This window comes from Pongo abelii, chromosome 8 (genome assembly GCF_028885655.2).
Source record: "Pongo abelii isolate AG06213 chromosome 8, NHGRI_mPonAbe1-v2.0_pri, whole genome shotgun sequence".
Lineage (NCBI taxonomy): Eukaryota > Metazoa > Chordata > Mammalia > Primates > Hominidae > Pongo > Pongo abelii.
In genome coordinates, this window is record NC_071993.2 from 76,195,595 (window position 1) to 76,218,501 (window position 22,907).

At 36.6% G+C, this 22,907-nt stretch overlaps 1 protein-coding gene across 12 annotated transcripts in view; it reads left to right on the plus strand.

Moving 5' to 3' along the window:
- The window catches only part of HERC4 (HECT and RLD domain containing E3 ubiquitin protein ligase 4), a 154,391-nt gene that overhangs the window by 18,862 nt on the left and 112,622 nt on the right, over nt 1–22,907 (plus strand). For all 12 annotated transcript variants that reach the window (XM_054523391.2, XM_002820893.6, XM_054523396.2 and 9 more), the window contains 3 exons: nt 11,402–11,561; nt 17,779–17,855; nt 21,774–21,995. In XM_054523391.2, coding sequence (XP_054379366.2) covers nt 11,402–11,561; nt 17,779–17,855; nt 21,774–21,995 — 459 coding nt within the window. The remainder of the gene's footprint in view (nt 1–11,401; nt 11,562–17,778; nt 17,856–21,773; nt 21,996–22,907) is intronic.

The window sequence follows — 22,907 nt, forward strand, 5'->3', positions numbered from 1 at the left end:
TTCTTTAAAAGAAAAGGGCCAGGCATGGTGGCTTACGCCTGTAATCCCAGCACTTTGGGAGGCTGAGGCCAGTGGATCACCTGAGGAGTTCGAGACCAGCCTGGTCCAACATGGTGAAACCCCGCCTCTACTAAAAATACAGAAATTAGCCGGGCATGGTGGCCGGTGCCTGTAATCCCAGCTACTCAGGAGGCTGAGGCAGGAGAATCGCTTGAACCCGGGAGGCAGAGGTTGCAGTGAGCTGAGATCACGACACTGCACTACAGCCTGGGCTACAGAGCGAGACTCTGTCTCAGAAAAAAGGATATTGTAATGCCCCTAAGTAAAAATAAAACTATATTTTGGAAGTAAATTATTGAAACATAACTATGTTATATTTGAATATTAACAAAAGGACTGGTTCAATAAATACGGAAATGTTTATAACTTAGTGCCTTTATCTGTGAAGCTTAAGGATAACCTCCTCATGGTGTTATGAGGATTAAATAAGATTAAGTAATTAAAGTGCTAAGCTTAGTGCCAGGCACATAAGCTCTTTATATATATTAATTGTATTCCTCTATATAAGTATATAAAAGGGGTATGAACTTAACATATCCATTACAAATAATTTCTTAATCTTGTTAATTGTTTCTTCATATAAACATTTTATTGTTTGCTGTCAACTAAGACATGTAGGTTACTTTATATTAACTTTAGATTTTATCAGGGAACCCACTAAAATACTTTCTTGGCTATAGATTGTACCATTCCAAATTGCTACTGGTAATTATTAGTAATAATTAGAGGGAATAAAAATTTTAATTTATTGATGTTTTAGTTTTGTTTGTTTCTTTAATTCTGAATTTGTCTTACAGTTTGTGATGATTGTTAAGTGCATCATGTTAGAGATCCTTTTAAAAGTATCAGTTACCACCAGCCTGGGCAAGATGGTGAAACCCCGTCCCTACTAAAAATACAAAAATAGCCAGGCGTGATGGCACACTTGTGTAATCCCAGCTACTCGGGAGCCTGAGTCAGGAGAATTGCATGAGCCCAGGAGGTGGAGGTGGCAGTGAGCCGAGATCGTGCCACTGCACTCCAGCCTGGGCAACAGAGCGAGACTCTGTCTCAAAAATAGAAACAACATAAAAAAAAAAATATAAAAGTATTAGTAAACAATAGTTGCACTTTGTTTTATTTAAACAATAATTTCACTGTTATTGTTCAGTAATAGGGAAGTTTATGCCTTGAGCGAAGTAGCGAAGTAGCCTTTGGTTATTTGTTTTCTCTGCAACAAAATTAGCAGTGTAATTATTTAAAGTTAAAAACAAATCTGAATTGCTCATTGATGTTATTCACTAATCCCAAGTGATTAATATCTTTATCTTTAAAAAGTCAGAATCATAAAATGGGACAGATGTACGTCTCATGCCTGTAATCCCAACACTTTGGGAGGCTGAGGTGGGTGGATCACTTGAGGTCAGGAGTTTGAGACAAGCCTGGCCAATATGGTGAAACCTCATCTCTACTAAAAATACAAAAAATTAGCTGGGCGTGGTGGTGCCAGCTGGGCGTGGTTAGCTGAGGCAGGACAATTTCTTGAACCTGGGAGGTGGAGGTTGCCGTGAGCCAAGATTGCACCACTGCACTCCAGCCTGGGCAACAGAGTTAGTGAGACTCGGTCTCAAAAAAAAAAATAAAAATAAATAAATAAATAAAAAATAAAATACTTCAACTGCACGTTCAGTTGTTTAATAAAACAAAGAAGAAAAGAAAAAAGAATTTATAAAAAAACCAGTGTTAAATTTGGTAATCATTTTCCCAATCTTTTCTCTGCATACATGTGTAAGAATGGAGCTCTACAATATCTTTTTTATTTTATAGTATGGTATCTTGAGAACTGTAAAGTTAAATTTTTAGGCATGGATTTTAGGTACACTCTGCATTGCCCTAGTTTAGAGTTTTGAGTTGTTCAGAGAGAAGAGAAGGGGAAATCTGTATTTTTAACAACTAATGAGGCATGGTAGGACAGAGGATTTTGAAACTGAAGCTCTGGTGGTTTTAAACATGTACTAAAGAGTTGAAATGATCTCTTTAAAATAGGTATTTGACAAAGTATATTCCTTCTGACCTCAGTATTAAAAATTTTCAACGTGGATATGCTTGTCACTCTTCATAAAACTATTGATTCTAGATCCTGTTAACGTGAACATAAAACATCAACAGAGATTTTTGTTCTCTATATAAAATGATCAGTGTTTTAGTTTGTGGTCATTCCTGGACATGGGCATTCACAGAACTGCCAAATACTTGAGTCAGCAAATGTGCACTTTATCAGCGGAGGTTCAAGGCAGTGCTCTGCCTTTTTGTTCTAGTTGTCATTACAAACAAGTGGCCTTTTTGTAATATATTTAATGCCACATTTTTTGCATATTTTGCCCATCTTATTGGTGATTTTGCTGTTTAAAATGGTCCCCAGGCTGGGTGCTGTGGCTCAAACCTGTAATCCCAGCACTTTGGGAGGATTACTTGAGTCCAGGAGTTCAAGACCAGCCTGGGCAAAATAGGGAGACCCCATCTCTACAAATGATTAAAAAATTAGTGGGGTGTGGTAGCTCATGTCTGTGGTCCCAGCTACTCAGGAGGCTGAAGCAGGAGGATCACCTGAGCCTAGGAGGTTGCTGCTGCAGTGAGCTGTAATTTCACCACTGCACTCCATCCTGGGCAACAGAGAGACCTGGTCTCAAAAAAAAAAAAAAAAAAAAAGTGTAGTGCTTAAATGCATACTAAATGAGATGTTTTAAAACGGAAGCATCCCTAAAACAAAATTATGTATTTATCAGTTGACAAAAATGTTCTGACCAGAGGCTTGCAGGAACCTTACCTTGTATTTTCTTTAGGGGCAATGATTCAATATTTGCTAAGTCAGTGTTCATGGTGACTTTATAGGACATAACTACTGCAGATAGTGAGAATTGATTATTCCCAGCTAGACTAGAATAAAAAGACTAAAATAATAAGTGGAAGAATGATGTGGTTTCTTAAAGGGTGATGCAGTAGTGAAATAAACTATCAGTATTTAGCATCCTTCTGTTTCTTCGTGCATTGTACAGAGTGTTGTGTCATTTTTTAAGAAGGTATAAAACAAGTCTGGAGTCTCTATCTTTGTAGCTTTTATTTTTCTCTTTTTGTAGCTTTCATTGTCCACAATTAAGAATATAGAATTTTTCGCTCTCTGTTCATAATGGCAAAGAGAAGAAAATTGACAGAGGGAGATGTTTCATAATTCAGACATATCAGAGAGAGCAGCACTTTATGATGGTGAAATTGATCATATAAGTGAACTCTTACACAATGAATTGGAGTTGATGATACTCTGTATGAATTTTCACAAGCTTAATTGATAATATTTCTGAGGTCCCAGAGGACATAGGATATTCTTACCCAGTTACTCATTCAACAGGAAGTACTTTGTTATGTAATATTTTGCAACAAGAACCTGGACCTGTCTATCCTGTATGTGAGACAGTATTCTTTTTTTTAATGATATTTGTGCAGAAAAATGTACTTGATGTAGTTTGTAAGCAAACAAACACTAAAGTTGGATTTGCCTACAAAGGTGATTGGAAGGACACAGATGATGTAGAAATGAAAATTTTCATTAGGTTGATCATTGTAACTGTTTTAAAAATAAGCCTAAAAATGAAAGTCTTTCTTTATGAAGCAAAGAAGGATGCCCTCTTTCTGCTCGGTAAAACGATGCGCCATTAGTGTTTTCAAAAGTGTGATTAATGATAGAAGTGTAAGAAGAACCAGAAGTAATGATGAACAAGGACCTATTAGAGATGTATTCAAGTCGTTATCTACAAAGTTGATACGTTTCATCTGTCTAGCACTTTATCTTTTCAGGTTTTGCCTATGTCTCTGAAAAATGAATTCAAAAGGCAATTTTTTCCACTTGTGTTTTCCTTTCTGTGCCTCCAAAAATTAAATGTCTCTTTTTTTCTTTTCTTGAAGAGAAATACTGTGACTCATAAATACTGATAGGAACACAATGATACTTTTTTTCACACTTTTTATATGAACATTTTGAAACATAAAGAAAAGTTGAGGCCAGGCGCGGTGGCTCATGCCTGTAATCTCAACACTTTGGGAGGCTAAGGAGGGCGTGTTGCTTGAGCTCACGAGTTCGAGACCACCCTGGGCAACATAGTGAAACCCCATCTCTAAAAAATACAAAAAATTAGCCTGTAGCCTCAGCTACTTAGGAGCCTGAGGTGGGAGGATCACTTGAGCCTCAGAGGCAGGGTTGCAGTGAGCCGAGATCACGCCACTGCACTCCAGCCTGGGCAACAGAGTGAGATCCTGTCTCCAAAAAAAAAAAAAAAAAAAAGTTAAAAGAATAGTATTAACATTGGCCGGGCACAGTGGCTCACGCCTGTAATCCCAGCACTTTGGGAGGCCGAGGCGGGCGGATCACGAGGTCAGGAGATTAAGACCATCCTGGCTAACACGTTGAAACCCAGTCTCTACTAAAAATACAAAAAAAAAAAAAAAAAAAAATTAGCTGGGCGTGGTGGCGGGCACCTGTAGTCCCAGCTACTCGGGAGGCTGAGGCAGGAGAATGGCATGAACCCAGGAGGCAGAGCTTGCAGTGAGCCGAGATCGCGCCACTGCACTCCAGCCTGGGCGACAGAGACTCCATCTCAAAAAAAAAAAAAATAGTGTTAACATTTTGCCATATATTTTGTCGTGTGTATTTATATTTTTAAATAACATACCTTTTTATTTCAGAATTACTGTTGACTATAATGATTATATGCTATTATTAAACCTTTCCAACAAGTTTAGCATCAAACATTTGTAATTTCGACATTTTGTAGCCCTTATTTATCAAAGGATTCAATAGTTTTTTTAATGGACTTGTGTGAAGTTTTTTCTTTGGTTTTTTTTTTTTTTTTTTGGTCTTTCGGTTTTTCTACTTATCGTCAATTGATGTGGTTTAATCCCCCTTAACTCTCCGTTTTCTAATTGTGTTATTGGCCTTTAAAGGTAAATGTACTTTGGTGATAGTACCTGGAACATAGTAAATAATAAATGTTAGCTGTTAGATTTGGCATGAGTTTTTTTTGCATCCCTTTCTTACGCAGAACATTACTGGGCCAGGCTTTGTAAGTGAATTTTTTTGTTTGTTTTGCTGGATTCATTTATTTCTCTTCATTCTTGCTTGTCATTATCTCCCTTTTTAGGCCATCTTGATTTGAGTATTCAACCAGAATTTGACTTGGATGTAAAATGTCTCAACAAACCATTGATATGACTTTCTAGGATACTGGGGAAAAATGATTGAGATTATTCATTTTGATGAGCCATTTGGAAAAAATAGATAGTTTTTAAAAAATTATAGTGAAATTATCATTTTGTGTATTTGATGTCTGAAAAGTCAGCTATTAAATATTATTCTTAAGTTGTGTGTTTTTATAATAATGTATTGCTGAAGTCATTATCCACTTTCAAAGTTAGTTTCCCAATAATTTGATGGGGCTAAAATTCTCAAAGAACAAAAATTATCTTCAGTATTTAGTATGTTGAAAAAGATGAAAGAGCTCAGATTAGTTTTAAAATGAAAACAATGGTTTTAATACATTGCTTTAACTACTTTAAGGGTCCGTTTCTTTTATCGTTTTTAAGTTACATTTTATTTATTGTTTGTTTTGAAAAGACAGTATATATTCACATGGTTCAAACATCAAAGCAATTTAAGTACACATTGAGAAGCTTAGTTCTTACATTTGACCACACTATTGTTCCCTCTGCCTATATCCCGTCTAAGTAACTAAGCTTGTTAGTTGTTGTTTTTTTGTTTTTGAGAAAGGGTCTCACTTTGGTTGCCCAGGCTGGAGTGCAGTGGTGCAATCTTGGTCACTGCAGCCACAGGCTCCCGGGATCAAGTGATTCTCCTACCTCAGCCTCCTGAGTAGCTGGGACTATAGGTGTGCATGGCTAATGTTTTGTTTTTTTAGTGGAGATGGGGTTTTTGTTGTCCAGGCTGGTCCTGAACTCCTGGACTCAAGCAATCTGCCTGCCTCAGCCTCCCAAAGTACTGGGATTATAGGCATAAGCCACTGCATCTGGCCTTGTTTGTTTTTTGTTTTGAGACCGTCTTACTGTCTCCCAGGCTTGAGTGCAGTGGCACAATCACGGCTCACTGTAGCCCTGAACTCGTAGGCTCAAGAGATCTTCCCACCTCAATTCCCTGAGTAGTGGAAACTACAAGCATTTGCCCCCATGCCTGGCTAATTTTTAATTTTTTTGTAGAGACAGGGTCTCATTATGTTGCCGAGGCTGGTTTCGAACTCCTGGATTCAAGCCATCCTCCTGCCTTGGCCTCCCAAAGTGCCAGGTGGCGTGAGCCACTGTGCCTGTTTGTTTGTTTTCTGTGTATCTTTCCGAAGTTTTTTTTTTTTTTTGAGACAGTGTCTCACTCTGTCACCCAGGCTGGAGTGCAGTGGTGTGAATTTGGCTCACTGCAATCTCTGCCTCCTGGATTCAGGCAGTTCTCGTAGTGAGATTACAGACACCCATCACCCAGGCTGGTCTCTAACTCCTGGCGTTAAGATCTGTCCACCTCAGCCTCCCAAAGTCCTGGGATTACAGATGTGAGCCACTCTGCCCGACCTATCTTTCCAAAGTTTTTAAAATGTAGATAAAATATTAGCAAATATGAATGTTTTCTTCTTCCTCTTACACAAAAAATAGCAAATCATGTACACTATTTCACATCTTATTTTTTTTTCTTCCCCAATGGATAATATATCCTGGGGATCTTTTTATAACAGTGTGTAGTTTCCTCTTTTCTTGATTTTTTTTTTTTAAATTGCAAAGCATAATATTTCAGTGTGTAGATGGAATCTTTTGGATACTGGAGAATTTCCAGTGTTTTGCTATTGTATATAGTGCTGCAAATATATATATACACATACACAGAGGTATATCTGTAGAACAAATTCCTGGAATTGGAATTGCTAGGTCTGAAGGGTGAATGCAAGTGTTTTGTTAGATATTGCCACATTTCTCTTCATAGAGGTTGTACTGTTTTGTTTTTAGACTAACAGTGTACAAGGGTGCCTTTTTCCCCATGAACTGTTATCAAACTTTTTGATTTTTATCAGATGAATAAATGGTATCTTGGTATGTGGGTTTTTTAAAAAACAAATTTAAAAAATACCCTTTCTTTTTAGAGCAGTGTTTTAGGTTCAGGGCAAAACTGAGCAGAAAATAAAGAGTTCCCTTCTACTTCCTGTCCCCTACCATGCACCACCTCCCCAGCTTTCTGGATGTTCTGCAGCACAATGGCACATTTGTTAAAATCAACAAATCTACATTGACATATCATTATCACCCAAATTCCATAGTTTAGCGTTCATTTTTAGTGTTACACATTAAATGGATTTTAACAGATGTATAATGACATGTATCCATCATTGTAATATCATGTAGAATAGTTTCACTGCCCTCAAAATCCCCTGTGCTCTGACTATTCATCCCTCCCTCTCTGTATCCCCTGGCAACCACTAATTATTTTACTGTCTCCATCATTGTCTTTTCCAGCTTGTCATATAGTTGGGATCATGTGGTTTGTAGCCTTTTCAGATTGGCTTTTTTACTATTAAGTAAATTTCCTCCATGTCTTTTCATGGCTTCGTAGCTCATTTCTTTTTAGCACTAAATATTCCATTGTCTGGATGTACCACAGTTTATCCATTCACCTACTGAAGGACGTCTTGTATGCTTCTGGGTTTTGGCAATTATAAATAAAACTGCTAGAAACTTCCATGTGGGCTGGGTGTGGTGGCTCATGCCTGTAAATCCTAACACTTTGGGAGGCTGAGGTGGGAGGAGCACTTGAACCCAGGAGTTCATGACCAGCCTGGGCAACATAGTGAGACCCTGTTGCTACAGGAAATTAAAAGATTAGCTGGGTATGGTGGCATGTGCTTATAGTCCCAGCTACTCTGGAGGCTGAGGTGGGAGGATTGCTTGAGCCTGGGAGGCTGCAGTGAGCCGTGATTATGCCACTGCACTTCAGCCTGGGCAACAGAGTGAGACCCTGTCTCAAAAAAAAAAAAAATCCATGTGCAGGTGTTTATGTGGACATAAGTGTTTGAGTAAATATCAAGGAATTGGGTCATATGGTAAGAGTATATTTAGTTTTGTAAGAATCTGCCAAACTGTTTTCTAAAGTGGCTGTACCATTTTGCATTCCCACCAGCAATGAAGGAGAGTTCCTGTTGCTTCACGTCCTTGACACCACAACTGGTGTTGTCAGTGTTTTGTCTTGTGGCCGTTCTAATAGGTGTGTAGTGGTATGTTGTTTTAAATTGTAATTCCCATGGGACATAAGTTGAACATATAAGTTAAACATCTGTTTGTATGCTTGCTTGCCATTTGTGTATCTTCCTTGGTGAGGTGTCAGTTTTGGTCTTTTACCTGTTTTTAAAATAGGATTGTTTGTTTTCTTATTGTTGAGTTTTAAGCATTCTTTGTTTACTTTGGCTTAATACTTCTTTATCAGCTGTATCTTTTGCAAATGTTTTCTCCTGGGCTATGGCTTGTCTTCTTACTCTCTTGATAGATTTTTTATTCAAGCTTAACCCATATGGAAAAGTGCAAAATTGAAAATATATGTATAGCTTGATGAGTTTTCTAAGTGAATCTATTATTGGCTTCTCAGTGTAGTTTGAATTTGCATTTCTCTACAGGCCATTTCTGTTTTTTTCTCTGTGAACTTTTGGTTCACATCTCTTACCCACTTGTCATGCGAATTACTGACCTTTTTTTTTCCCTAGAAGTCAATAAAAACTGGAGATGTTATTCTTTTGTCTGAGATGAATAATATTTTTTGTCTCATTTTTTTCATCAGTTTTTTGACTTTGCTGTTGGTTTTGCTATAACAAGTAACTCAGATTTCCTCAAATGGATACATGGACTCTCTTTCTCTTACCTCAGCTCAGGACTCAGCTAGTTTTCACTGTCTTCCAAAATTCTTAATGTTTTTTCTTTTTTTTTTTTCCTGGAGACACGGTCTCCCTCTGTAGCCTATGAAGGAATACAGTGGCGTGATCACAGCTCACTGTAGCTTCAACTGCTTGGGCTCAAGTGATTCTCCCCACTCTGTCTCCCCACAGGGGTGTGCCACCATGCTTGGCTAATTTTTAAAAAAATTATTTGTAGAGACGAGGTCTCACTATGTTGCCCAGGCTGGTCTCAAACTCCTGGGTTCAAGTGATCCTCCCACCTTGGCTTCTGCAAGTGCTGGGATTATAGTTGTGAGCTGCCTCGCCTGGACTATCTTTTTACATAAATAGCTCATATTCCTTTAATGCCTTTTGTATATGTTTATCTTAGCATTTAGTCACAGTCTTTATCTCACCTGCTTTTCCATAGGCTGTAAACTCATTGAGGGCTAGGACGCTTGTTTTATTCTCTCTCTCTCTCCAGTGCTTGGAGCACAAGAAGTGTACAATACAACTGTTTAATATAAATGATTGCTTCTTTGTTTCGTGGATTTTGGTACCTTTGACTTTACAGCCATTGCTATCTTTATAGCTGATGCTATTAATTTGTTATTGTTGAACCAAGCAAGCAGTCTTACTTATGTGTCTTGTCATCCTATCATTTTCTGCTACTTCCTTTGAGGATTGTTCTGGAGAGAACTTGGCTTTTTCTGGAACCTCTGTGAGATAACAGATCTTTTAAACATTTACTTCTTCATAATTAAGATTTATGGGAATGTTTTGATATAAACAAATGATGCTTTACTTCTAAGTATTTTTTCTTTATTTTTTTTGGAACAGTGTGTGTCATATCTTGCTTGCCTTTTTTGTTTTTGTATGTTTCTGTAAAATACTTTTTTAAAAGCTATACAAAAAATGAGATATTAGTGTAATAAACTTCCATGTACTGGAAGCTTCAGGAGTAGGTAAGTACTTAATACATCATTAGAGTTGTGCAGGTTCCTAGAGGCTATCTAGGGCTAACCTCCCGCTCCAGAATGCAAGATAGTAATCTAGATACAATTTGAATTTCTGTATAGATAGGAATTTCAGCCTCTTTGGTTCAGTCTGTTTCATTATTGAACAGCTGCATTTGTAAATTGAGCTAAACTATGCCTCTGAAGAAACCCTAATTGATCCAGTTTTAACCACTTTCAACATTAAGACTTTTAGTTTGTTGAAGACAATGATTATAGCTTTCTTATTAAGCTGAAAGAAAGTTAATTTTAAATGGCGTCTTTTAAAAAACTTGTGATACTAGTAAAAAAAAAACTGACAAACACATCTTGAGGACTAAGAGAAACAAATTCACTTTCCTTATTGATTTGTCAGTTGATGGCTACTGGTAGTAGGGCCAGTATTTTAAGGGCCAATATTTTAAGTTAATTTCTGATTTAAAACTTGAACATATTTTAACCACATGTATCTTTTGATATTAAGTTGGCAGTCCACAAATGGAAACCCTGTCGGTCATGGTTTACTGCTTTTCAGTTCTCTACTCACCGTATCTAATAGATGCTTTATTTATGAGATCTTTAAAAAATTTGTTTTCCATTCAGAAATTACTAATTCAGATTATTTCCTTAATTTCTTTTTTTTTATCTTGAGACAGGGTCTGGCTCTGTCACCCAGGCTGGAGTGCAGTGGCATGATCTTGGCTTACTGCAACCTCCATCTCCCAGATTCAAGCGATTCTCCTGTTTCAGCCTCCCGAATAGCTGGGATCACAGGCATGCACCACCACACACCCAGCTAATTTTTGTATTTTTAGTAGAGACGGGGTTTCACCGTTTTGGCCAGGCTGGTCTTGAACTCCTGACCTAAAGCGATCCGCCCTCCTTGGACTCCCAAAATGCTGGTATTATGGGCGTGAGCCAGCACACCGTGCCTATTTCCTTAATTTGAGAATCACTTCACGGCAGCATATACATTGTAATATATGTGTCAGTTATGATCTTATTGTTAAAATCAAGCAGCCCAGGTTATTTAAACGATTTCTTCTTTTTTTTTCACCTGGACTCTTTTATTAGTGATAGATTTGAATAGAAGGTACATTCTGAGAGAATCTTTATAAACCCTTAACTTCTTTCCAAAATGTTCAGGTCACTTAATATTCTGAGTTGATTATGCCCTATGATATATTTATCTGTGGTTTACCACAATGAGAATTATGTGTGGAACATATTTGTTGAATAGTTCAAAATAACTGGTTATATCTAGTGTGTGTTAAAGCATTTCTTTAGCTTGTTTGTATAAAATGAAGAATGTGTTTTGTTCTTATTGGAAGTTCAAAACTAGAATGCAATATCTTTTTCCTTGATTTCTGTACTAGAATGCAATATTTCTCTTCTTGATTTCTGTAGAGCAGGTTGTTGCCCTGGATGCCCAAAATATTGTAGCTGTTTCATGTGGAGAAGCTCATACGTTAGCACTAAATGACAAAGGCCAGGTGTATGCGTGGGGTCTGGATTCTGATGGACAGCTTGGCCTGGTAGGATCAGAGGAATGCATCAGAGTACCCAGGTAACAAAGGTGACCAGAAAGAGGTCCTTAACAATCTTTTAAAATAAATTTGTTAATCTAAATTGTTCTGCTTATCTTTGGGCATTTAAGAGTTGACATCTCATTATTTCTCCCCTTTGAGTCCTTTGATAAGAGTTTGGTTCTTGCTTATTATGTTGATTGAGCTATTGATTGGTTTGCTATTTTTATATACTCTATATTTTTTCTATAATCAATAGAACTTATGTCTGTAAAAAAAGGATAGGGAATACTTGCTTCATTACAAATTTTTTTAGTGGGTTATACTAATTTGAACTACTGCTATCTTGAGTATTCCTGCTATTGAAATATTAATTAAATATTGGTTTGTTGAATGTTTTTCACTAACTTGTCTTTTTTTTAGTCTTTATTGTTTCTGTTGAATATAGAAGTCCAACATGCTTACTGTAAAAAGAATTTAGTCACTTTCCACTTTTTACATAGCGGTGAGCACAATTTAATTAATTCATCATATAATTATTTCACAATTAAAAAATAAGCAGTGCCTCATCAATGTTTTGGTCTTACACAGTTACATAGGGCATAATCCTTTTTTGTTTGTTTGTTTTTGAGACAGAGTCTCGCACTGTTGCCGGGATTGGAGTGCAATGGTGTGATCTCGGCTCACTGCAACCTCCATCTCCTGGTTTCAAGCAATTCACCTGCCTCAGGCTCCCGAGTAGCTGGGATTACAGGCGCCCACCACCACGACCGGCTAATGTTTTGTATTTTTAGTAGAGATGGGGTTTCACCATGTTGGCCAGGCTGGTCTTGAACTCCTGACCTCGAGATCTGCCCACTTTGGCCTCCCAAAGTACTCATGATTATAGGCGTGAGGCATTGTGCCTGGCTAATCATTGTTTTAATATTAAAAACTCTTAACAGCATGAATTACATAGGTAAAAGTATACAGATTTCAGTATTCAGTTTATTTCAGATACATGAATAATACATTAACTCATACTTAGTTTTAAAATTTACACAAATTCTGACCTCTTTAAACTCTTTTGTTCTTTTTCCTAGTAATAGTAATTCTTATAGAACAGGATTTTAAATTTAAGATTTTTAAAAAACTGTGTTTAAGATGAAAAGAGATTTGCATGTTAGATCTTCTGAGTCAGTATTCTCAAAACCATGATTCATGGCAAAACTTTCTAGTTTCCTTTATTTTTACTCTACCAGTCTGATGATCCTTAAACTTTTGTTGCTGTTCACTTTTAAGGGACTTTAGTCAGTAATACATAGGTAAATAATAAATGGAAAGAAAGTTAATTATAAGGAGAGAATTTTATTATGTATAAAATTTATATGAGGGTTGTCCAATAATAACAACTATGAACCTGGATGGGGACCTGAAAGAGAATTTACTTGAGTTCTTTGGTTTAAATATCTTTATTTTTGTATGTGCTCAACATCTGTATTAACTTTAAGCTGTATGTTAAAGTATTTCTGCTTTTCATCCTTCTCAGTTTTTCGAAATTTTATGGCTTGATCTGATTTGTTGTAACATATACATAGTTTTTACTGATATTACCAGGTTTTAAAGGGCCATTGAGTATTTCAGTGGGAATTTTTTTATAAAAGGAAGAAGCCAAGTGAGTTTTGGTTTTAATTTCAGTACCAAATCATTTTTTAGATGTAAGGCTTTTTCTAGGTGGCTTAGAGATGTCAGCCAGCTTTGTAAATTTTACATATAGTATCTATAAACAGATTTCCAAAAATTGGTGTTTATAGATTTTTGTTTGTTTGTTTTTTGAGACAAGGTCTCACTGTGTCACCCAGGCTGGTGTGCAGGGGCATGCTCACAGCTCACTGCAGCCTTGACCTCCTGGGCTCAAGCAATCCTCCCACCACAGCCTCCCTAGTAGGTGCGACTATAGGCGTGCACCACTATGCTTGGCCAATTTTGTATTTTTTGTAGAGACGGAGTTTCACCATGTTGCCCATCTGGTCTCAAATTCCTGGACTCAAGGGATTCACCGGCTTTGGCCTCCCAAAGTGTTGAGATTACAGGCGTGAGCCACTGTGTCCTGCCTAGTGTTTATAGATTTTCGTAAGAGTAATCAGAATAGGCTGGGCATGGTGGCTCACACCTGTAATCCCAGCACTTTGGGAGGCTGAGGTGGGTGAATCACAAGGTCAGGAGTTCAATACCAGCCTGGCCAAGAAGGTGAAACCCTGTCTCTTCTAAAAATACAAAAAATTAGCCAGGCAGGCGCCTGTAATCCAAGCTACTCAGTAGGCTGAGGCAGAGAATTGCTTGAACCTGGGAGGCGGAGGTTGCAGTGAGCCGAGATTGTACCATTGCACTCCAGCCTGGGTGACAGAGCGAGACTCCATCTCAAAAAATAAAAAAAAGAGTAATCAGAAAAGTGAAGATTCGCATTAGGTTATACTTCTGTGACAACAAAACCCATTTTTAATGCCAGTGGATGGATAATATTAAAGAAGAGTGTGAAATTAATAATAGGATATAACTGAAACAGTTTGATAATGAATTGTTTCCTACTTCTAATTTTGTTTTGTTTTGAAGTCACTACTTTGGGAAAGACCAAGTATTTTAAATAGTGTCTGTAGACCTGCATTTCTGGCTAGATTTTAATATAGAATATATATTACACCATTTTATTGAAAAAATTAACCCAAATTTTATTATCTTAGTTTAATATAAGTGGAAACACATAACTTTGCACACAGACTTCAGAAAAATAATTGTTGGCAATAAAGTTGTAGTTTATCTTTTAAAAGTTCTGTTTCTTGGACATATACATTAAAAAATTATGGCAAGATAGTATAAGATTATTATTTTTGTGAGTACAGCAATTTCTGGACTATACAAACTAAACATATTTGAATTATTAGCTTGGTCAAAAATATAATTTATTTTCTTGTTATTCATTTTAAAATATATTACAATTCTTGCCTAATTTTAGCATCTGAAAATGTGGAACATTATAGATTAAAAAGAAAAATTAAAGAGTAGTTTTTAATGGTATAGACTAGATCAGTTGTTAGTCTAAATTTTTCATTTTTTTTTAAACCTACTCCCCTATTCTGAGATAAATTTTTCAAAATTGAAATGAGTTGGTGTTAAGATTTTTCTTAAATAACTAGGAAAGTTGTGGCTTAACTGGAAAATAGAAAATTGGTAATTGTGTTTAATTGCAAAATATTTAATGCTTTAGCTCCTCAAATGTTTAATTAAATAATATAAACTTTGTACTAATCGTTAACATTAGTGGTTGGAATTTTGTCTTCAGAAACATAACTAGCAATGCTTGATTTCTGCCTGTATTGCTGCTATGCGTTAAGTTGGAAAAACAGAAGAATACAACAGTATACATATTCCATAATTAATATGCTTTAGCAGAGTCCCAAAGGAAGGGTATATAAATCTTGTCTCCAATGCATGTGTGTGTGTGTATATATTTTTTTAATTTACACAATTTATTCTGGCTTCTTTTTCTTTTTTTCTTTTTCTTTTTTTGAGATGGAATTTCACTCTGTCCCCCAGGCTGGATTGCAGTGGCGCAATCTTGGCTCACTGCAACCTCCGCCTCCTGGGTTCAAGCCATTCTCCTGCCTCAGCCTCCCAAGTAGCTGGGACTACAGGCGCCCATCACCATGCCCAGCTAATTTTTGTATTTTCAGTAGAGATGGGGTTTTGCCATTTTGGCCAGGCTGGTCTTGAACTCCTGACCTTATGATCTGCTCACCTCGGCCCCCCAAAGTGCTAGGATTACAGGCTTGAGCCACTACACCCAGCCTTTCTTTTGCTTTTCTGTTCGGTGTATTTGAATATTCAAAAATTAGAAATGATTAAACACATTATCTTTTTTATGTGACAAAGGGGATTACTTTTGATGAGTTCTAACAAATTTAATTATTTTCTGATTTATCTCTTTAGGAAAAATGGAACATGGGAAGCCTTGTTTTACCATTCACAGTATTTTTTAATTTTTAAAAGCTAAAACAGGAAACAAAGCCAATATCCCCCATTCTTCAGGATATTAATACATTTATATGAAGATGAAAGGGGATAGTTTTTTCTTTAACACAGTAATGACACAGAAGAATATATTTCTGGTCTCTGTAGCATATAATGGTAAAAGATATTAGCATTTATGTGTATTACAAGCCTTAGGTTAGTATTTTGGAAAGGAGAGTAACTGAGTATAAATTGCTATGCAAATTTAGAAAATTTTTGGCAAATTTTATGACTAATACTAAAGCCTCCAAGACCTTACAAATGTATTTATCCTTTAACAGTATATTCATTACATACTATTAATTAGGCACTATAGTAGGTGCCAGGCATTATCATGGGTGTAAGACACATAGTCTGCCTTCACAGAACTTACCGTTTAGCAGAGGAGACAAATATTAAACGAATAGGTACCCGTGGTTAGTAGCGATAAATGTTCTGAAGGAAAAAACATACAGTACTGTGAGAATGTAGTATTTTGAAATGTTTCATTTGTAAAATTGTACTTGATACCCGGAATAGTGTTTTTTTTCCTAAAATACTTAATATGCTGAACAGGTCAATGTATCATCTGCCTCGTATGCATAAGCAATAACAGTAGATGTTTAGTAATTTGAGCACAGTTGTGTATGTTCATGTATTTTTTATTCCTTACTCTGTTTGCATTGCCAGTGTTTGATTTTGCTATTTCAAAGAAATGGCATTTTGTTGAGTTTGAAAATTTGAAGGTGCATTGGATCCTGCTAATTTGTTGGATTCTGCTAAATTGTAGCAGTACAACTCTCAAGTTTTGTAGTTAAGAGCGTAACTTCACTAAATAAAAATATTTTTAATACAATAATATGGAATCAGAGTAACTCTCCTTTTTCCTGCTCAAAATTTGATTTGCTGAAGCTGCCTCCCGAAAATCATGTGTGTCGACTCTCTGGTCAGAATTTGCTCAGGACTCTCTTATGGCAGAATCAGGTCAGGTGACAGTATCAGGTAAAGGGAAATAAGAAACAAATTGTGTACCTCCCCATCCCCCGTTTTTTCATTTTTCCTTTTCTTTCTTTTTTTTTTTTTTGAGACAGGGTCTTACTCTATCGCCCATTCTGGAGTGAGTGCAACGGTGTGATCTTGGCTCACTGTAGCCTCTGCCTCCCGGGTCCAAGTCATTTTCCTGCCTCAGCTTCCCGAGTAGCTGGGACTACAGCGTGCCACCACACCTGGCTAATTTTTTTTTTTTTTTTTTTGTATTTTCAGTAGAGACAGTGTTTCACCAGGTTGGCCAGGCTGGTCTCGAACTCCTGACTGACCTCAAGTGATCTGCCTACCTTGGTCTCCAAAAGTGCTGGGATTACAGTAACCCACCTGTAATCCGCATCTGGCATTCCCCCTTTTTTTTCTTGAAAACATTCATTCAGGAAAAACAGTAACATGACCAGGCAAAGGGAAAGAACCAATGGAGATGCTGGGATGGTTGATGTACATACAAAGTTAATTGAGTTTTGTAATGTTTTAAAAATGAGCCTTTAAAATTGCGTTGTGGATAAACAAAACTTGGGAAAGGGGGGAAGGAAATTACGAAAGTCTAAGGACAAAATACAAGAGAGAAGAAAATAAAACTTAACATATTAGTAATGATTGTTATAACTGTGAATTGAGTAAATTTCCCTAGTAAAAAAATCAAATGTCCCTGATTTAGATGTAAAGCAAAAGGATAGTTTGTAAGAATAGGTTTCATAATTTGAGAGTTGGTAGAACATATAAGAATCCCTGTTGGTTCTTAAGAAACCCGATAAAGGAGAACGTACATTAAACTAGGCAAAACACCAATTTTAGACAAATTAGATAATGTACATTTGCTTTCCAGATGTATTGCCAAGTTTCTAACTGTAAGCTGATGATTTAAAAACACGTTTTTACAATGAAAGAAAACATTTGAATTATAAGAGCACTCTGAGGAGTACTTGAGGTATGAGTATAGATCACTTTGCTTAAATACCGTCTTTCCAAGATGTGTTCTTATCACCGCTTTTAATTTTTTTTTTGTATCTAGCTCTTGTTTACTGATTTTAGCATAAATTTTTGGTACGCTAAAATTGAGCTTGTATAAAAAAATAATATGACCTATGTGCATATAGTAGGCCATCAATAAATAACATAAATAGCATTCAAGATCAATTTGTTAAATGGAATTAACTGGTCTTGATCTGTCTTCTTCTTTTCTAGAAATATTAAAAGTTTATCAGATATCCAGATTGTACAGGTTGCTTGTGGTTACTATCATTCACTTGCACTTTCTAAAGGTAAGCATTAGTTTTTATTTTATTTCTCTTCAGTTTTATTACTTGGTACTTTTTTGATTGTGCATATAGTTCTCCGGCTTTGCTCATTTTTCTGCAAGATTGCCCTGGTTCTTGATCCTTTTCATTTCCATGTAACTTTTAGAATTAGCTTGTCAGTCTGTACACACATATACACACACAAACACACACAAACACTGCTAGGAATTTGATTGGGATTTCATTGTCTCTATAAATCAATTCAAGGAAAATCTTTACAATATTGAACCTTTCAATTCTAGAACACGGTATATTTGTCCATTTAAGCCTCCCTTTAATTTTTTCCATTAGCATTTTGTTTTCTCTGGACAGGTCTTATACACCTTCGATTAGACTTTCCCCTAGGTATTTTATTTTTTGTTGTTGTGAATGGTGTCATTTTTCGTTTATTATATAGACATGAAATTGATTTTTGTGTCTGTTTATTAAATAGTTAAAAACTCTTCATAGCTGCAACTGGGGAGGATTGCTTCCCCAATCTCATTTAATCTCATAGATGAACTTTCTATGCATAGAAATAAAGAAGGCTAAACATCATATTTATTAGCTTTGTTTGCATTCCTCTCTTACCAGTTTAACTTCCTAGTATCCTAGCTAAGGATTGGAACATGGGCTAGTAAAGAATCTGCCATATGTATGTTTTTTACCATTAAAATAAATAGGTTTGCTGGGCGTGGTGGCTCACGCCTGTAATCCCAGCACTTTGGGAGGCTGAGATGGGCAGGTCACCTGAGTTCAGGAGTTCAAGACCAGCCTGGCCAACGTGGTAAAACCCTGTGCCTACTAAAAATACAAAAAATTTGCCGAGTGTGGTGGCATGCATGCACCTGTAGTCCCAGCTACTTGGGAGGCTGAGGCAGGAGAATCGCTTGAACCCAGGAGGCGGAGGTTGCAGGGAGCCAAGATCACAGCACTACACTCCAGCCTGGGCGACAGAGCGAGACTCTGTCTCAAGAAAAAAAAAGAAGAAATAGGTTCCATTTGCTCCATTGTTACTATTTAATGTTACTATTTAGTGAAGCCTACTACAAATAAAACACTAGGAACCATGGGGAAGCACAGATAAATTAAGAGACAAGTTTAGGGATCATACAATCTAGTGAAAGAGACAGACATCCAAGTAAATAACTGTAGTCTGAGGCAGAAAAAAATATGTACTATTTCAGACAAGGTAAAAGTAAAATGCTGTGACAATGATATAATTGTTTCTAATTGATATAATTGGTAACAATAAGGAGTGGATTAGTATTTGATGCAAGTCTTTAAAGATTTAATTAATTTTTTATTAATAATTGGAGAAATGTTGAGAAGAACAAGGAGAAATGTTGAGTGGCTAAGGGGGTTGTGCTGGTGTAAAGGCATAGAGTTAAGAAAGTGGTGCATTTGAATATTGGCATGTAGCTTTATGTGGGTGTTGTGAGGGAGTGGGAGACATACTCATACTTCAGTTTAGGCTGAAATAAAAAGAGAAATCTGTTATAAAGGGCCTTAAATGTCATATTAAGGAATTTGGACTTCTATAGGCAGTTAGGAACATGGAATCTCTGTGTATTCTTTGTTGTTTTGCCAACTCCTCTTTTGATATTTTGGTAGGTGGATCTAACATAAATTTAAACTCAAAGGTTTTACTGAGGACAGTTTTTCATATTGTCCTTTTTTTGTTGTTGTTGTTTACTCAAGCTTTATGGTGTAGGCAATATCTTACTCATTTGCTAAACTTTTTTTTTTTTTTTTTTTTTTTTTTTGAGATGGAGTCTCCCTCTGTCACCCAGGCTGGAGTGCAGTGGCGTGATCTCGGCTTAGTGCAAGCTCCGCCTCCTGGGTTCATGCCATTCTCTTGCCTCCTGAGAGTCCCCCTGAGTAGCTGGGACTACAGGTGCCTGCCACCACGCCTGGCTAAGTTTTTGCATTTTTTTTAGTAGAGGTGGAGTTTCACCGTGTTAGCCAGGATGGTCTCGATCTCCTGACCTGATGATCCTCCCACCTCAGCCTCCCAAGGTGCTGGGATTACAGGCGTGAGCCACTGCGCCCAGCCACTAAACATTTTTTAGAGCCCTTAGTATGAACTAGGCATACTACAGTATACAGTAATAAGCAGTATACTACTTACTAGCCCTCGTGATATAGTCATTCAAATAATGATATAATTACATACTATGATAAGGGCTATAAAGAAAAACTTCAGGGTATTTAGAACATAGGACAGTGGTACTGACCTAATCTGGGAGATCAGGGAAGGAAGGCTCCTGCTGGGAGAGAGTTGAAATGAACTGGACAAAGATGAGGGAAAGGTTTAGGTAGAGAGAACAGCAAGTGTGTGAGAACTGGCCATTGGAGAATATAAAGGAAGGCAATATGGCTAGAGTATAGTGAGTGACTGATATGAGAAGAGATTGGAAACATAGGTAGATCATACAGCACCTTATAGGCCTTGTTTAAAGTGTTTATCCCAAGAGCAATGAGAAAGCACTGAAATATATTTTTGGGGTGAGCAATATTATCAAATCTGCATTTTTACAATATCTCTATGCATGTATACAAATGTCTATTTATATGTGCATAGAACATTTCTTGAAGGACTTACCAGTAATTGGTAAGAGTGGTTGTCCCAGGCTGGGTGCGGTAACTCATGCCTGTAATCTTAGCACTTTGGGAGGCCGAGGTGGGCAGATCACTAGGTCAGGAGTTCGAGACCAGCCTGGCCAACACGGTGAAACCCTGTCTCCACTAAAAATATTTTTTTAAAAATTAGCCAGGCGTGGTGGCATGTGCCTGTAATCCCAGCTACTCAAAAGGCTGAGGCAGGAGAATCACTTGAACCCGGGAGACAGAGGTTGCAATGAGGGAAGACTGCACCACTGCACTCCAACCTGGGTGACAGAGCGAGACTCTGTCTCAAAAAAATAAAAAAAAAGAGTGGTTGTCTCTTGAAAGAGGAACCAGGATTCTGATTTTTTTGGAAGGAAGCTTACTTTTAAGTGTGTACTATTTTGTTGTTTCAATTTTTAAAAAATCAGTTATTAGTGTATCAGTTATTTAGTGCCAGTTGTTAGTTTAATAAAAGGATGTCTAAAGTTGCAAAATGCGATGGCAATATGGGAGCAAAAGTGACAGGCAGGGAAAACTATTATAGGAATCAGTTAAGATGGTGAGGAATGGAGTTATTTGCCGTATTTTTCTTTAGGAAGAAAACTGTATTTAAATTTTGGTGATAGACTGGATATGTGTGAAGTTAAAAAAAAAAAAAGAGAGGAGTATTAAGGAAGGCTCCCTAGGTTTATAATTTTTGCTACTGAGTCAGTTATGATGTTATTTACCAAAATGGGGAACACTGGAAAGAGGTCCAGGGAAGTAGGATGGGAGTCATGAATTCAGTCTGGGGCATCCTAAGTTAGAAGTTCCTTTGAAATTTCCAAGTATAGTGGCAGGTAAACAATGGGTTATGTGGGTTTTTTGCTCAGGAGAGGTTTGGGCTAGTGTTAAAATTTTGAATGTGATCAGCAGATAGTTACTAAAGTTTGAGCTTGAATGAGTGCCTCTTGGGAGAAAGTATAAAATAAAAATGAGACTTGAGGAATATTAAAAGGAGACTGTTGAGGGGCATAAGGAAATGAGATTACTCCTTGTTGTGTGACTCACCTGTTCATCTGTGTAGTCAATCAAACTTAAAGTGTACTAATACTGAATGTTCTTCTAGGTAGTAGTATATGTTCATATAAGAAATAAGTATAATTGCTAAAAATAATATTTATATTCTTTTGATGATGGGCAGAATGTCCCAAAATAATATTCTTTATATGAAATTTGAAATGAAATGATTATTTTCAAATTAAATTTTTTGCTTGTGAGAAAAATGGTTATTTTTCCATTACTGTTTTACAGCAAGTGAAGTCTTCTGTTGGGGACAGAATAAATATGGCCAATTGGGTTTAGGTACTGACTGTAAAAAGCAAACTTCACCGCAGCTGCTTAAGTCTTTGCTTGGAATCCCTTTCGTGCAAGTTGCAGCAGGAGGAGCCCATAGTTTTGTACTCACCCTTTCTGGAGCTATCTTTGGATGGGGACGCAACAAGTTTGGTCAGCTAGGTCTTAATGATGAAAATGGTAGGTTCTCATTATGTATAGTTTAAGTGTACTTTTTGAAAGAGATGATCTTTTGAGATCAGTGATTCTTAGTGTAAGAGAGAAATGTATCTTCCCTGGTATAGAGGTGGGGATGAGATGTTATTTTAAAATTCCATTTGGGGAATGCAGTGGGAAGATACAAAATATCCTTTTTTCATTAAAGAACTATAAAAAGTATATCTGGACAAAATCTTTAGTATTGGATGTTTATTAAAAGACAATTGAAAAACATTACTTCAAATTGTTAATCCATTATTGGCCACTGTTAGTGGAAAAAAGCGGTAAAATTATTCTGGGGAAGTAACATGAAGTGTTAATCTTTGAGTTTTTCAAGGAAATATTTAAATGATTTGGGTTGCTAAATTAATCTTTGGTTGGGCTTCACTTTTAACATTGATGCTAATGTCTTAAAAATAAACATTTTGAATTTGAAAAAATTACAACTGAAACAAGTTGGGATCTTGGAACTTATTTTTCATGATTACATTGAGTTGAATGCCAGTATTTGACTTAGAAAAGCTAATTTCTTATAGTTCAGTATAATTGTAATGACTGAAATGGACAAAAGTGAGTTGTTAATCTAGTAACAACTAGTAATGATAAGCAAACAATACTTTCAGAAAGAATTAAAGAATACCTTGTTTTGCATAAGAAAAATATGTCATATTAGGATATCATGTATCTTTTCTGCTACAAAACAGCCTAAAGTACATTTTTTTTTTCCAGGCTTTTAAGTAGGATCCTGTGGGTATAACTACCATGAAGTGAATATAAAGAATGATGTGTATATGTGGAAAATTAGAAGCAGTTAGATAATTTTGAAATTTCTTGATTGCTGAGTCCTTTGCAGACTGGCATATTGGCTGTTTAGCACTTAACTCTGTAAGTCCC